This window comes from Drosophila serrata, unplaced genomic scaffold (assembly GCF_035046125.1).
Source record: "Drosophila serrata isolate PLE 108 unplaced genomic scaffold, ASM3504612v1 contig_310, whole genome shotgun sequence".
NCBI lineage: Eukaryota > Metazoa > Arthropoda > Insecta > Diptera > Drosophilidae > Drosophila > Drosophila serrata.
Window position 1 is genome coordinate 70,032 of NW_028257208.1, and position 15,699 is coordinate 85,730.

The 15,699-nt window shown below is 35.3% G+C and overlaps 2 protein-coding genes across 20 annotated transcripts in view; both read right to left on the bottom strand.

The window, feature by feature from the left end:
- Nucleotides 1-5,531, bottom strand: LOC110180115 (uncharacterized). The gene is made up of 3 exons (XM_020947754.2): nucleotides 565-5,531; nucleotides 179-461; nucleotides 1-118 (listed from the first exon to the last, which is right to left on the bottom strand). The coding sequence occupies exons 1-3, from the start codon at nucleotides 979-981 to the stop codon at nucleotides 108-110; spliced, it is 711 nt and encodes a 236-aa protein (XP_020803413.1). The 5' UTR covers nucleotides 982-5,531; the 3' UTR covers nucleotides 1-107.
- Nucleotides 2,877-15,699, bottom strand: part of nAChRalpha7 (nicotinic Acetylcholine Receptor alpha7) — a 27,871-nt gene continuing 15,048 nt past the window's right edge. For 6 of the 19 annotated variants that reach the window (XM_086837457.1, XM_020947749.2, XM_020947750.2 and 3 more), the window contains 6 exons: nucleotides 9,768-9,877; nucleotides 7,314-7,468; nucleotides 7,038-7,154; nucleotides 6,704-6,857; nucleotides 6,260-6,403; nucleotides 2,877-6,200 (listed from right to left, as the gene is read on the bottom strand). In XM_086837457.1, the coding sequence (XP_086693583.1) occupies nucleotides 6,192-6,200; nucleotides 6,260-6,403; nucleotides 6,704-6,857; nucleotides 7,038-7,154; nucleotides 7,314-7,468; nucleotides 9,768-9,877 (689 nt within the window). In that variant the 3' untranslated portion in view covers nucleotides 2,877-6,191. Of the gene's footprint in view, nucleotides 6,201-6,259; nucleotides 6,404-6,703; nucleotides 6,858-7,037; nucleotides 7,469-9,767; nucleotides 9,878-13,001; nucleotides 15,534-15,699 lie in introns of those variants that run through there. The other 13 variants (XR_015272709.1, XR_015272706.1, XR_015272707.1 and 10 more) reach the window with 6 other exon arrangements.

Consider the following 15,699-nt stretch of genomic DNA (forward strand, 5'->3'; position numbering starts at 1 on the left):
TTCATTTTTAAAGCTTATTTATTCGATGGAATCGTCCATGTAAAGTTTTCCAAATAACACAAAATTTTCCAATTATTTTTGGAACTAACACAAATCACTGGTATCAGCTAGATAATGCCTGAAACAAGACAAAGGTTGTACATAAATTCATAACCGCTGATTAATCTCATGCACTCACCCTGCATCTCGGCCAGCTGCTCGGTGGTCATGACAACGGGCAGCTCTGGATCCAGATTGTCACCGAGGGGATCCACCAAGCTGCGATCGGCGATGGGGCCCATGTAACACTTGCGCATTTTGAGGTACTTCATCCAGACGTTCGATATTCCCTCCTCCAAGTAGACATCGGCAATGCCGCCGATATTGCGAACACTGAGTTGTCCCTCGTTAATAAACACATGACGCGTGACGTGAAAGTGTGAGTTGGTAATGTAGATGTTTGGCGGAACGATCGGCATTGTCTGCGAAAGAAATAGAAAACAAAAGATTGTTAGCTTGATCTGGGAACCATAGCTATGCATTCGAAGGAGGTATGAATGGGTGATTGTGTGATTTGATACAAACCTTTTTCAGCTGCACAGAGCGCATCAAATTGACTTTAACCATATGCAAATTGCAGTTACGCAACTCTGCCAACACGCCCTCCAGCTGGACATTCTTCTCGCTCAGGGTGGCCACCTCGGCATTCAGACGCTCCTTGTCCGCCTCGCACATCTGCAGGGTCTGCTCCCACTCGCGGCCCATCGATCGGACCTCGTTGACATGATCCTGGCAGCACAGCATGTGCTGGCCAAGATAGCGCTCCGATATTAGTACCAGCTTAGCCATAACATACAGGAAGATAAAAAGGTACACCAAACTGGCAAATATGTCAAAAAAGCCGCATTCTTGGAGATCGCCTGTGTCCTTCTGTTGGAATAGGCCAACCACCGATGAGGCGGTCCACTGCAATGCGGTTTCAGCGGCGGTCGAGTTCTCCATTGTCTTCCGATCGTTCTTGTGTATTAGTTGAGTTTTTTGTTGTATAAACTTGTGATGTCGAAATCACGTCGGAATTTAAACAATGTCGAAGTCAACAGACTACAGGGCCTTTTTAGTATGATTGAAAGTTGTAATTTTGAAAGTAGATTACAGGCGTCCTTTGCTTAGCTATTTGCTTGTGATTTTTGGGGCAAAAAAAGGGATTAAACTATAACAATTCACATATTTATCCGATCACGATCCATACACAATCTTGCTAAAATGTAAATGTTTTGATTAAGATAAATAATCAATTAATAAATAGTATATAATATATACTTAAAATACATTACCCTTTTTAAAAATACATTACCCCTAAGTACAAGTCTCCATGAATGCACTCTAAAATGGTAGAACCAAGCCAATAAAATATGTACCCAAAATAATTGCGCTTTTAATAAAAATCCAACATATTTCTCACTTACGATAAAGTTAACTCAAAAACATGTCTATTGAGTTATTGATGCAGATATATGTATGTATGTATATATATATTCGCTAAATTAAACTAAAAATGTAGCATGATCATAGCTTAAGACCATTTCTCTGCATGAGTAGAGGATGGTTTACGAAAAATGAGAGCATTCAATGCGATTGCTTCTTAATTATTTTCATTTCTAATTTGCGATCTAGTATGTAATAAGGGCCGTTTTTTCATGCAAATGCTAATGTTAATGTTTCTCATGAAATCAGATTTAGTTTTTTACATTTTTTAAACAAGCAATGAACGAATATTACTCAAATTTCGTTTTCAGCAAACACTATGTAGAAAGTTATATATATGTAGATTAAAGTTATAACTTGCATAATGCTCATGCCAGAAAATTTATCGTTAGCGAATTTAAAAAATATCAATTCGAAAATTTTACAAATTTAAATACAAAACAAGACAGGAAGCTATCTTCGCAAAGCCAAGGTTTGCGATTTGATCATGAGATTGAATAGCAAATCGATTATAACTAAGCCAAAAATGCATTAATTTTAATTCGGAAAGCGTTCCTATGTTAGTTTTTATTAGGTAAATAAATCTGCATACTAAATGTAAAATTTTAGAATATAAACATTTTTGGGAATTTTTTTTTGTAATTTAAACGATGCAACCCCTTATAAAATTTTTAAAAAATTGATAAAACATTTTTTCCTTCCAAACATGACTAGATCGGTTCAGGAATTTATGCTGATCAAGAATATATATGATTTATAGGGTCGGAAATGACTCCTTCATATCGGTACAAGCTTCTGACTGGCATGGCGTTATGAATCTTACAACTTATATACTGCCTTTGGTTTAAAAGTAAATCAGGAATTAACATAAACATTAACATGAAATAATGGCCCCTACTGAGCGATCCAACTATACATTCTGATTTCCATTCGCTTTGATGTTGATTTATATGCTTATATAAGATGCATGTCAATGTGACATAATATTCATATAATTCCATTACATCGAATTATTTTCTTCAGTTAATTCTTTTGACATGAATTTCGCAACCGATATTGGTAAGTGATTGTTTTATATATATATATATATGTATATATATGTGTATATGTAGGTATGTATGCCTTGTTAGATCAAATAGAATTGAAAAGCGTACGATAGTAGGGCAAAGCAAATCAAAAAATGATAATATGCAGCCATAGTATCAATTCCACTTCTGCAAGAGTTCTCCAAAAAAGTACATTGTACGGTCCATTTAATTCCATGAAAGTCCTGCAAAAGTCTGGCGGAAGTTAACTACATATATGACCTGATATACATAACTCTCTCTAGTTAGCTACTAATATACCGCTATGATTCTCTAGTGCAGTTCGACCCCCTGAACATCATCATCTACACGAAATAAAACATTTGATTGTGGAATAAATTTGTTGTTTTTAATTTTTGAATATTCTTTTTCATGGTTGTTTTGTTTGTTATTTTTGTTGTTGTTGTTCGAGGTATTTACAAGTTTTATTTTATTGTATATATCCTAAGTTCTGATCAATTTCTTCATCTAAACACGGACCGTGTGTATTTTATAGGCTAATTAGCGTATTGGTTCAGATCCTAGAGATTAACTATTCGTTAGAATTGCCTGGCTAATTTTCTAAAAACATATCTAAACTACATACTATGTAGAGGCTAGAGTCCTGCCTAAGTGAACCTACGGCAACAGTTTATATTTTTTTCTTGTATAAAATAGATTAGTACAGAGCTCTGCCTTGAGATGTTTGAAAAAGTTATTAAGCAATCATATAAATGGGGGAAATATATGTATATATAAATATGTGAAAACCAGGTATATAAAGTTTATTATAAAATTCGGTTCCTTTTTATACCCTTGAATCAAATATATCCTGTGAGGAAATGTAATTCTTAAACGTGATTTATTATTGTTGTAATCAAGTGAAAAATATAAAAAGAGAGTGGCATCGCTCCATATATTTTCATTATTTGACACTTCACCTAATATGTGATATGTAATTGGGAGTTGAACCAACTTGAAAGTCTGGTGTTTAAATATTTTTTCTTTTCTCCCTACCCAAGTACAAGCTGCACTCGGGCAGGACTCTAGCAAAGGACTATTGGCGTCCCAAGCAAAATGAGAATCAAGGCTAAAGAATGATGTTGCTCTTGAAGCTGCAGAGGAGATTCAGACTAGCGCTCATTTGGCAGGAAGACAAGGGGCCATAATAAGCGTTTCGGGCAGTGACACGGTCATTACTACAATCTTCTATTTTCCATATACAATAATACAATAATATCTGGCTGTAATAGAAATGAGAGGCATGTTGTACGAAAACTAATTACCTAATTTTGTACCTATAGCAAACCCGTTCGAAATGCATCAGATACCTGTTTTTTTAATATTCAAAATCTAACCTGATTTCAAGAAACCACACATTAACATTTGTTTTTATTATCTTTTAAGAAATAATATAGTTAGTACTTTGTTGTTGTCGTATGTGAATACCTTCCAGCTTCAAAAACGTTTTGATTACAAATTGAAATCAGTGTTGTGGCACACGCTGGGGAATGTGCAAGAAATAAGTATAAGGTGTGGAAAGGTGACGCCTCAATAAAAGCCTGTTTCTGTTGGTAACAAAAGGTCGTGTAGGTTCTACCTATAGCACGAGTCCTTGCTTAGTTGAGGTAGTTGATCAGATCTCGACACATAAAGCATGTAAATTTCTCTGGAGTCCAACTGGATCAGAAAATAATAATTGAACTCTCTCGTATATATCAACGAAAAATTCATCAAAATCTTGTAAATCAACATTTGAATTTACCGTTTTTGCTTTGGGTTTTTCGTTTTTCGGTTTTTTAAGTATTTTTCCGTTTTAGGGGCAATGTCTCAGCAGCGCTATCTAAAATCTAAGACCTCTTATTGTTTTCAGTTTTCTTTCGCATTTGTTTTAAAATCTCGTGACTAACTTTTACGCTTTTTTTACGCTAATCATGAATTCTCTGTTAACTTTTTGCTGTTCATTTAATTGTAGTTTAAAAATTCGTTACATCTAACTTGTTTTTGTATTCAACTTGCACGCGTTTTTTTGTTCTGTAACTTCGGAGATAGTTAAATATTTGTTTTCGTATGCATTTTGTGTGTATATCGTCTGACTTTACCCTTGGTTTTCTATGCTTGTTCCTAATACTAGTACTTGTTTGATTTTTTTTTATATTTTTTTAAATTAGCAGTACGTTATATTCGGGATTTCGTTGCCACTGCATTTCTTGTTGTTTTGCTTTCATTTTAATTTTAAAAATAGTTAACTTTATACTTTGTTTTACACATTCTCATTGAAGCTTATATTTGTTGCTTTGCTCTTGCTTTTGCTTTTGCATTTGCTCTTGTTTTTGCTTTTTGCTTGTTGCTTTTTGCCTTTTGCTTTAGCTTTTGCTTTGTTTGTGATTTTCTTTTTATTTTTATTTATTTTTTTTCAAATAACGTTTGCATTTGATTTAGATATAAGGATTGCTCGCTCGTTTTAAACGTCGACGACACTGCATCTGTATCTGTATCTGCGTCTGCTTCTGTTAATGTATCTGAATCTGTTTCTGTATCTTCGCGAATTGCCGCAAGCCTGTGTGTGTGTATATAGAAAACATTACGCTCGTGTGTATTATGTTGCTCGTGGAGTAGGATTGAATTCTTGTAATTGTCATATCGACTTTGACTTGCTTTTTGATTGTGTTTTATTTTTATGTTTAGGTATCAATGAATGCCTTGTGCGATTTCATTTCAGATTAACGTTCGTTCTTTTGTTTTTTAAGTTTTTAAGTTTAAGTGCCATCCGCCAGTACCTATCCACTATCCATTATCCATCATCACTTTTGCTATTTTCTTGACCACTTGGAATTGGTGTTGTGACTGGATTACGTATTGTTATAATTTTTTTTTTCTATCACAGCAACATATTTGTATACACTATTTCATATATCAAAATTGAACAGTATGGGGATCAAAAGTATGGCAAAAGTACATTATTTTATACAATACAATGTGGGGAAGGGGGAGGAACTGAGGGTGTGGAAACAAACATTCAAAAACTGCTCAAATGTTGCATACAGACTATTTTGAGTACTTAATATATTTCATTATTGTGTGAAGCCGTATATATGTATATGTATGTCGTTAAACGTTCTCTCATCGCGATCTCAAGTCGAGTTGGGAGTTTGGGTGCTTCATAGTAGGGAGCTTGGAAGCTAGGGGAGCTTGGGAGCTTGGGAGCTTGGGAGCTCTTCGCGAGTAAGAAACCTCAGCTTGTGTGTCGCATGGGGGCAACTTATGTAGTATGTATGTATGTACAGACAATTATTGTACCAGCTTGATTTCATTATGTATACAAAATGCATTCACATACGTACATACGCCATTATCTGAACTGATCATAATACTCTTGATAACCATCAGACACATCTTCGAAACTATGAAATCATAAGGAACAAAACGGATAGACTCCCAATACTCTGTCTGTCTCTGTTTGGCCTATGCACTTGTCTTGATTATTTTCTTATGATTTTTTGATTTGCGTCATATATATATTTCACAAAAGTACGACCCATGCGAGTTATTCCTTTCCCACCTTCTTCCTGTAGTCGTCGTCATCGTAGTAGTTACCTCCATCACCTCCTCCTGGGTTCATTGTCCATTTCGCTGCACTTCCACTTCGGCTTCCGCTTCCGTTTACGGGAACTGCAATGAAAACGCATTCTGTAAAAACTATTCCCATCGCCATCACTTTGGCAACTTACAATGAAATGTGGTGCTGAGAAGAGTACCGCAAGGGTGGCAATAATAGTAAATAACGTGAAAATAATAAGGCACAGGCGGTCGACGACCATGGCTGCAAACTTCCAATCTCGTGTTATGTCACCCGTCTCGTCCTCCTTCTTGAGCTGCGAATGAGAAATAAATGTTATTAAAATATAGTAGATCTGATAATAATAATAAAATGTATAGTAAATACAAACAATACAAGCAGCATATACATATATAGAAGAAGGTCTTATCAGCTTTCTTAAGAATGATAAACATTTACAGCTCTCAGTGCCCGTTTAGGGATCACCTTCTATGATGCAGCTCATGGTTGCAATTTACTCTCATTTAAAGATATATGATATATCAAGTAGTGTTAGCAATGAGTTATGATTCCCTTTAATTTAGCTTTTGTAGCAGCTAAAGCCTGATCTACCTACCTGATCTGTTATCCAGCGAAGTTCCTTGAGTATCAGCGCCAGCTCGTACTCAGCCGAGGAGCTCAGGCAGGTGTGGGAGATGGCTTCGTGCATGCGCGCCTCGGCAACAGGTCCTACGGGGCCCACGGGTCCCACGCTGCCGTCATCCCCCTGCCTGTGCGGGGTATATGATGTCATATTATAGATTTATTGGTGAGAACAATAGTTCTAGACTTTAGACATATATATAAATATGTAAGATATTATATGGAATATTGATAACATGTTATTTATCCTATGGTATGGAACGAATTAATAGTGGAACTCTTTGTAGAACTCTGAAGATGGCCCTCACCTGTACAACGTCCTGAAATATGTAGGCTGGTGCGGCAATGTGGCGCTGGCACAGCGATGGTTGCAGCGAAAATCATCGTCTATATCTAAGACATTCGCCAGCAGCGATTTCGAGGATCTTCAGAATTGAGAATTCAGAACGCAGAGCGAAGAATGCGACAGAAGAATGTGATAGATAGATAGAAATATGTATAGGGTCAGAGAGCAGGCAGAACTTGGACGGTTGGAAGGACTAGAGACTTAGGAATACTAGAGAGAGACTGTCGTCTGCGGTTACCTCTCCTTGAGCTCAACGTTCTGAATCTGTTGCTTTTTGTCGCCGGCATTCGATGAACTCGACGACGAGGGCGGCGGCGGGCATTCATAGCCAACCTGTCCGGGTCTTTGCATGCGCAATATGCAAGGTAACCAATAAAGGAATATTACTCTTATCTGTGTGTGCGAGTTCGATAGAGAGACGGAGTGTGGTTGGGTAATGCGGTTAAAAATAATAGCAATAAGTATTTTTTAGTTTTTTTTTTTAATTTGAAGGCAGTTTATGTCATCATTTTTTTAGTTTCGTTTCATTTATGTTAAATGTTCGTAGGTTTTTTTAATGTTTTTTTTTTGAAAGTTGCATTATTAGTTGTTGTTGAAGCGACACGATTGTTGTTGAATATATATATATATATAAATATATATACGCATGACATCGAGGATGAGCAGAATGAGAGGTATTTAAGTTTGGGGATTATTTATCGGTTTATCGTCAGATATTTATTAATTTTTTATTAGCACATTGTTTGTTGTTGGGAGTGGTGGTGAATTTTGGTGAGTTTGTTGGTGATTTCATTGGTGTATTATGAGTAAGTCGGATGTTGAATGTTGCGTGTTTCGTTGGTGTTCAGGTGATCGACTCGTGCATGGGCCGTCGTTGTTTGTTGTTGTTTCATTGATTCGATTTCGTTTTTTGTACGAAGATTGTTCATTTTTTGGTTGTTATTGTTTTGTTTGTTGTTTGTTTGTTTGTTTGTTTGTTTGTTTGTTTGTTGGTTTGTTTGGTTAAAATTGTTCAAATGGCAGGGAGAGACAGAAAGATACACATATGTAGAAATAGAAAGAGAGATATATAGAGAGAGAGAGTTGAAGAGGCAGTTTGCAGAGTTTGCGTTGGAAGAAGAGTTGAGTTGCCGGTTTGCGTAGTTGTTGTTGTAGTTGTCGGCCAGAGTTTTGGTTGAAAAATAAAAATTGTTGTGTGAGATTATTGGTGCTGTTGTTGGCAGAGACGCATTTTCATAAGTAAGTAAAGTAAGTAGTATGCGCACATTAATTACGAACGAAACACAAAAATAAATAATCAAACAACTAGGAGCTTTGTAGGAGGGCCAAACTTAACAAAATAAAAATAAAACAACATTTGAAATAAAGGCATCAGAGTATAACAGCATTTTTTGTTCTTCATTTTGCATTCAAGGAACTACTGAAGTTAAAAATTCTCTTGGGAATTTGTGTCCGAAATTGATGCGCAACGAATGTTAATTTCTATATAATCTGGTTAACCGTTATTTTCATCTTTAATTAAAAGAAACATTGTAAATATATATTTTTTTATTTTATGAAGGAATATATTTGTATTGAATAATTCATAAAATTTAAATCGTATTCCTTGAATTGAATAATAGATGACAAAGTTATATATTCGCGAAATAACCATGCATACTCTTAAAAAAAAAGTTTAACAAAAAAATAAAGTTAGCTTCGGCGAGCCAAAGTTTTTATACCCTTGCAGGCAAAAAAAATTATTATTCTGATAAGATTTTGGAAAGGTTTGAATTATTTATTGCTATACGACAGCTTTGAATGGGTAAAAGACAATTGGAATATTTTTTATTTAACCAAATGCGTTAAAAGAGCTCTAGTAACAATTTTCCTTTAAGTTATTCAATTTTCACTGAAGAAAATACATGGGAGAACTTTTCAAGTAAGTTTTTTGCTGTTCTGTGTACACAAAGGTGACAGTCCATAGGTTAGAATGCATCGAAAATTGTTCATTTTGAAGAAAAGAATCGGAAATTTGCTGCTCTTTAATATCAAGATGGTATTTAATAATATAATTATATAAAGGGAACGAAATTATAAGGGAAATCCATCGATGGATAACATTGGTTGTGGTTTTCTGTGCCTGCAATATATATATTTAGTATACGTTATTGTGTTTTGATATTTGTATGAGAACGCTTTGGGGATTTGGCTTTTTTTTTTTTTTTTAAGTTTAAAATTGTAAGTTGAGTGGCGTTTCTTAATTTAGGTTTTCGTTCGCAGAACACTGGTAAAGAGATGGGAGGAGGATTAGCTGTAGTCTCTCATGCTTTTCTCGGGTATATCTTCTTGCAAGTCCGTGGGTGAGTTGGTGTAGTTGAAGTTGGGTGACTTATGAGCGAAATGTATAGGTTTATGCGTACTTATTTTTGTTTTTTTGTTTTTTTCTTTATTATAAGTATCCTAGCTATTTACAAACAAATAGGTTTAAAGTGATTCGTTTAGTTTGGATAAATAAAAATTACATACGTATAGATGTATGTTTAGCAGTGGAATAATAAATTAATTTCAAAAGATAAGATCTATATGTCTTGAAAAATATGGATAGAAAATTCGTTTGTTTTTTGTATATATAATTTTTTTTGCTTTTTTTTTTTTTTGTTTTGTACAAGGTAAGAAAGTAGTTAAGTTAATTTGAATGTAAAAATATTACCCATTCACTCATTTCATGCGTATCTGGATTTCTATGATGATAATTGAGGATAAGTATGGTTGACACAACTGATGAGGCCACCATAAACATAATGCAATTGAAATAAGTTCCTAGAAGGACACAAAAATTACACAAACTTGTAGTAATTGTTCGATTCGTTTTCAGTTTTTGTTTTTTGTTTTATTTTTCTTTTTTCTTAGCCTAGCCCCCGAATTGATCACACGATGTGGATATATTCTGGCCTATCCTTCAATATTCATTGATTAATTAGGGTCGGTATTTTGTGAAATTGTATTGAGTGTGTATTGTTTGTTGTTGTATTTGGTGTAGATTCCAAAAACCTGTTCTCATTTCCGATTGGTCATAATTTGATTCCAATATACGATTCGCGAAGAATTTCTCTTAGACTCTGAGTTATTTAAATTTATTTATGTACAAGTATCACGAGGGAGTGGAAAAATAAATCGTGCTTATAAAAAACGTATTATTTGACTTTATTTTTTATGTACAAGTATCAGAAAAAATATCTTTCGGAAACGGGAACTGGGCTATACGTACGTATGTATGTATATGTGGTTAACAAAAAACAAAGCGTCCGATTTCAATTTCAAAATCTCTCTTAGAATTGTGTATAAATTTACATTAAATTTTGGAAAGACTAAAATATGTATATTCCTAGAATGCTACCTAAACATAGGCTTGTGTATGTGTTCATACCAACTCTGCAAACTTATAATTTAGTGTCTAAGCAAGACTGCCTCGACTTGGGGTTTGCAGAGAAGGCAGATCAGGCTTAGGTGTGTTTTGATTACGAAAAGGTAAAATTAGTAGAGAAAACACAAACTGTAAGCAAGAGTAGTAGAGTAAATGTAAGTAAGGCATAGCTGCTGTGTTTTTGTTTGCACAAAATTTCAATATTTTACACGTAATTACTGGTCCTGCTCAAGCCCTGAATTTCACCAATGCCCAGCCATAAACCCCAACCCGTTGGTGGCCTGTCCTCTGACCCTATCTCTATTTCCATTTATAAACTCGATATCTGATGTTATAGCCCAGTTCAAGGCATCCTCCAGCTGCAAATCGGATTATATATCGTATATATCCGAACGACTGAAGGGGGAGACTGGATCTTGAACTGGACTGAGTTTTGCCTGAATTCTTGGCCGTTGTCGCCTTTGTTTTTTAGTCGTTTAGTGCACAACCAATTATCCGCAATCATCATTTTTGGTTAAAAATCGAGATCTAATTGGTAATTTTCTCAATTGTTTGTTGGTCTAGACTTATGGATAGATATATATATATATATATATGTGTGTATACATATATATCTGACATTGTTTGTAGTTTCACTATGGTCTGTTTAGTTTTTGTTTCTTGTTTTGACGTTGTTGTTCGTTGTTTTTAGTTGGGAGTTTAGATTTGGATGAGACACGGTTTTAATGAGGTTCAATCAAATGATATTTATATAATTTAAGTTGTTTAATTTAGACGTTTGGTTTATAGTTAACATTAAATGTCATTTATTTATAAATTATGCGCAGCGGATGACGAACGAATAGAAAATGTTTTTCCTTTTTGTTTTTTTTTGTTTTACTGAAAATGGAAATGATGCGATGACAATTTGAAGGTTCTACAAATTCCTCGCCAAATGATATCCAGAATATGTTTGTTTGGCTATATTATATATGTGTTTTGTTTTTGTTTTTTGTTTAAACTATTTTAGACTAGACATTAGAAAGGTTGTAATCGTGGCTAAGTTCATCAATGGATTGAGATTGAGGATTTCAAAACCGAATAAAATCATATAGTAAGATGGCTGATTCTCAGGAAACAACTGTTTCGAGATCCATGGCATAGTGGTCGTGGTTATTTGGGACATGGATGTTAACGGTTATTGGCGAATGTGTTTCTTGGGGCACACACGTTCCATCTAATCGATCTACGAACAACATGGGGCAATGGGCATTGAGCATTAGCGTGACATTCAAGTGCATTTCGGTCCTGAGAGCTCCAAAGTGTTCCCCATTGATCGTTGCGGAAATGCGTTACCATCAAAAATTTGCCACAGATTGGGAATAAATTTGAAATAAAAGCATTCGAAAGTACGCAATGAAAAAATGTGGAATGCGTTCCTTGTAGTATCAGCTTTAATTGAAGGACAGTTTAGTTCCAATTGGTTTAGTAAAGCGACAAATGACACACAAGTATATACGCGTATATACAATTTCTTACTTTAGTATTCACTCCCTGATGCATAATGATTTTTGATTATTGGTTATTTCTGTATATAGGTTCTACTGTGGAAACGGTCGACAGGTTTACCAATTTGATCAATCATTATAGGACAAGCAATACCAAAAAGTATATCAATTTCATAATTATCATAACCATGGTACCGAACGAATTTTGAATTCTTTTTATTATTGGGGGAATTTAAATGGAACGAGTATCTGGCTGCGTGTTTGATTTACAAGTGTATTTATTGGGAGGAGAAGGAGGATTCTGCTAGGGGCTGGGTGTATGATACTGTGTACGAACTTATTCGGTGGGAGGAACAGCACAATCACATTGTAAGTAACACAATAACAATAATAGTATTATTGTTCTACCACACTACATAGCGATTAGTTAAGAAAATCAAATGAACTAAACTGTCTCTTTTAGAACGAAACTGAGAAACCAAAAAACAAAACACAATCATTCAGTAAAACGTTCTTACAAAGCTGAAAAATATATATATATATATATAAAGTATATAAAATATTAGCAAGTGGTGGATCTGGTTCTGCATCAAGAGGTCGGTTGATTTATCTGATATATGATTAAATATCCTATAGATGACATATACTACAACTAATGTTTGCACCAGGCCTCGAAAAAGGAAGTATCATCATCAGGTCATCGAAAAACCAGGGCGTGCCTTTGTGTTTCAAAGAATTCATAGGTTTAGGTTTGACATTGTATCTATTGTTATGTAAAAAGACACCTACCAACTAACTTTCATTACAGTTTTGGAGGTGAACGGAAAAGTGACTTAAATTTAAGGCCTCATTGATCTACCGAAGTCCCGTATCCATGATATAGAAAATATATTCACTAATGATTTTAGTATAAAAGGAAATCGGGGTGCACTTCTTCACCAATGACTTTTGCAATTCAAAAAATATATATTTATCTATCTTAATGTTCAAAATATTTCCACTGATCTATGCAATATCTAGGAATAGGTCTATATTTTGTATTTCAAAAAGGGTTCTAGTTTATAAAAATGTTAATATACATTTGATATCTTTGATATTTTGTAATACTTGTGGTAGAACAACATAAAAATTTGGTCTGTAACGCGTATCACGTGGATATATGTGAAAAGCAAACAACCGTCTTGAAAGCAAAAACCTTAAAGATTAATTCGGAAAGAAATTCAATTTCTGGTAAACAAATAAGATCGTTAGCTCTGTGCACTCACGTGTTAGGCGTACAAAAAAAGCGGTAGTAAGTAGATAAAGTAAAGTTGGAAAAGTGTGGGAAAGTGGGTTTTTCTCATCAAAAGGGAGCGCACACATTATTATTCAGTTTCTGTATGCAAAAAAGAGCAGAGTTTGACCAGAGTTGAGCCGAGTTCTTTTTATTTTGGGTTCTAAGTGTGACTGTACCGGAGTTCTGCCTTGGCTCTAAGTGTGAGCGTTCTCGTGTGGGGCTGTACATACATTCTATGTTGAGAACTATTGCGCCTAGTATACATATATCGAGTTACACACACCTAGCTAAAATGTACTAAGCACTCGTACCGGGTATGCGCTGTGGTGTAAGCGTGGTGGGTTCTTGGTGAAACTTGTGGAGTGTATGTTGTTGTTCTTGTTTGTGGAGTGTTGTGGAGTTGCATTTTGTGAACTGTGAACTGTGGGCTGTGGGCTGTGTGTGGAGACGGAAGGGATCAAACTGACTCGGCTGGTTCAGCTGGGACCAGGAACAGCTTGGACCCACTCAGTCCTTCGTCCTGGTGCCTGGTGGGCGGGACATTTGTGCTCCTGCATGCCGACAAGAACATTTTTTCGCTTACATTATGTGGTAGTGGTCCTTGGCAAAAGCTCACTGGCACAAACACAAAGGAACAATGGAAATTAATACGAAATCAGATACAAATCAAACAAATAAATCAATTCACATACTCGAAATATCGCAAATGAGTTCACACGACGATATATATACATATGTACATATAGTCTACCATTTTGAGTATATGATTTATCTTTAGAACAAAAAAACAATGGGGACAAAAATCCCTCTTTTTGGACTGCCAAATCAGCCCTTCACGAATATACTTTACTACAGCTACAGTATATGAATAATAGGTAATATGTAACTATTAGAGTACTTGATGGTTCTTTGATGTTTTAAAATATATCTAAATCAGTATTTCGGTGGACTGTGACTGTAGTTTATTTTGTTAATGTTCTAGTTTGTACATACAATTACTAATAAAATTGAAGAAAACTTGTGCAAAGGGAAGTCGGAGGAGGACAAGTAACAAAATGTGCAGGAGCAAGACTTTTTCGTGTGTGTTAGATGGGCATGCAAAAGTTAATTAGGAAAACTAGTGTGTGTGTATATATTTATCTATATCCGTTCACTTGGGTCTATTTATATAGTCAACTGTGAAGTTCCGATGGGGTTTATACAATATATATATGCGAAATGGTTCTACTTTAGAGGAGTGCAGCTCTAAACAAAGGTATTGGAAAGAATTTGCGTATTTCCAGATGCCCAGATCATTATTGTGAGTTGGGGTTAAGTTTTACTAGTAAAAGTATTTCCAAACAGAAGTTTTTTAGGCAAAACCTACTTCAAATAGTACCCAATTGATGACTGACTTTCACATCCAGCCGAGTTATTATGAATTTCCAAATAGAGTCCTTTGGAAATTCAGGATTTAAGTTCACCGAAGAAGAAGGTTTCCTACACAGTTCGTAAAATAGGTCCGACCCTTATCATCATTCAAAACTATCATTAGTTTCGTGTTACGAAGCTTTCTCTTAAAGTTTAGCTCTTTTTTTTGCCAAGAATTGCTGCTTTTACTTAGAAAGTGGTCTCAAGAAAACGAAAGCTGCTCGCACTCTAAATATAAGAGATAGGACACAACCAAGAAGGAGTTTGCGAACTTAGAAATCTCTCCGAGTTCTTTAATGGTCCGCACAGTGGGTTTAGATACCAAAATACAAAACTACATACATACATATGTACACATGTACAAAGTCTGATTAATAGTATAATATTCAAAATTACAATTTACCCACGGAACAAGGTCATTTTACATGCCTCCCACTACTAGTAGACCAACCAACATGCAACTTAACTAACCGATTTAAAGGGGAAATGCTCTGATAGCATGCCTATGGCTTATGGTTTATTTTCACTGATTGGGCAAACTAACCCTACTGGAATGGCAGTGTATGTACTTTATGTGAATGGTCGGCAGGGGGGAGAGAGGACATTTCACATGAAAAGGGACACCGATGACAGCGATGATGCCGGGGCCAAATGATTCGATTCAATTTGTTTATTTGTGATATACCCTAGTTTAGGCAGCTGATTGTCAGGCCTTCTTCATGTGTGCCCCAAATTCACAAGACGAAACAAATTTTGCAATGGCAACAGAGGGACAAAAGGACAAAGACGACAATTAATGACAACGAAAAAGCGAATGCGATTGCGATTGCGAATGCGAATGCGATGCTCCTGGACGACTGGACGACACTGTCTCGAGGGCTGTGCGAGAAGTAGAATATGTGGCAAAGTTAAAGATGGATTTTTGCTGAATGCGTTGAGAGTGCGTTAGTTAAGTAGCGTATATTTAGACGTAAAATATGTTAGGAATTTTTTCTTATTTTTGTTTGTATTTTTTTCTTTGGCATTTTTGTATTTATATTGGCCA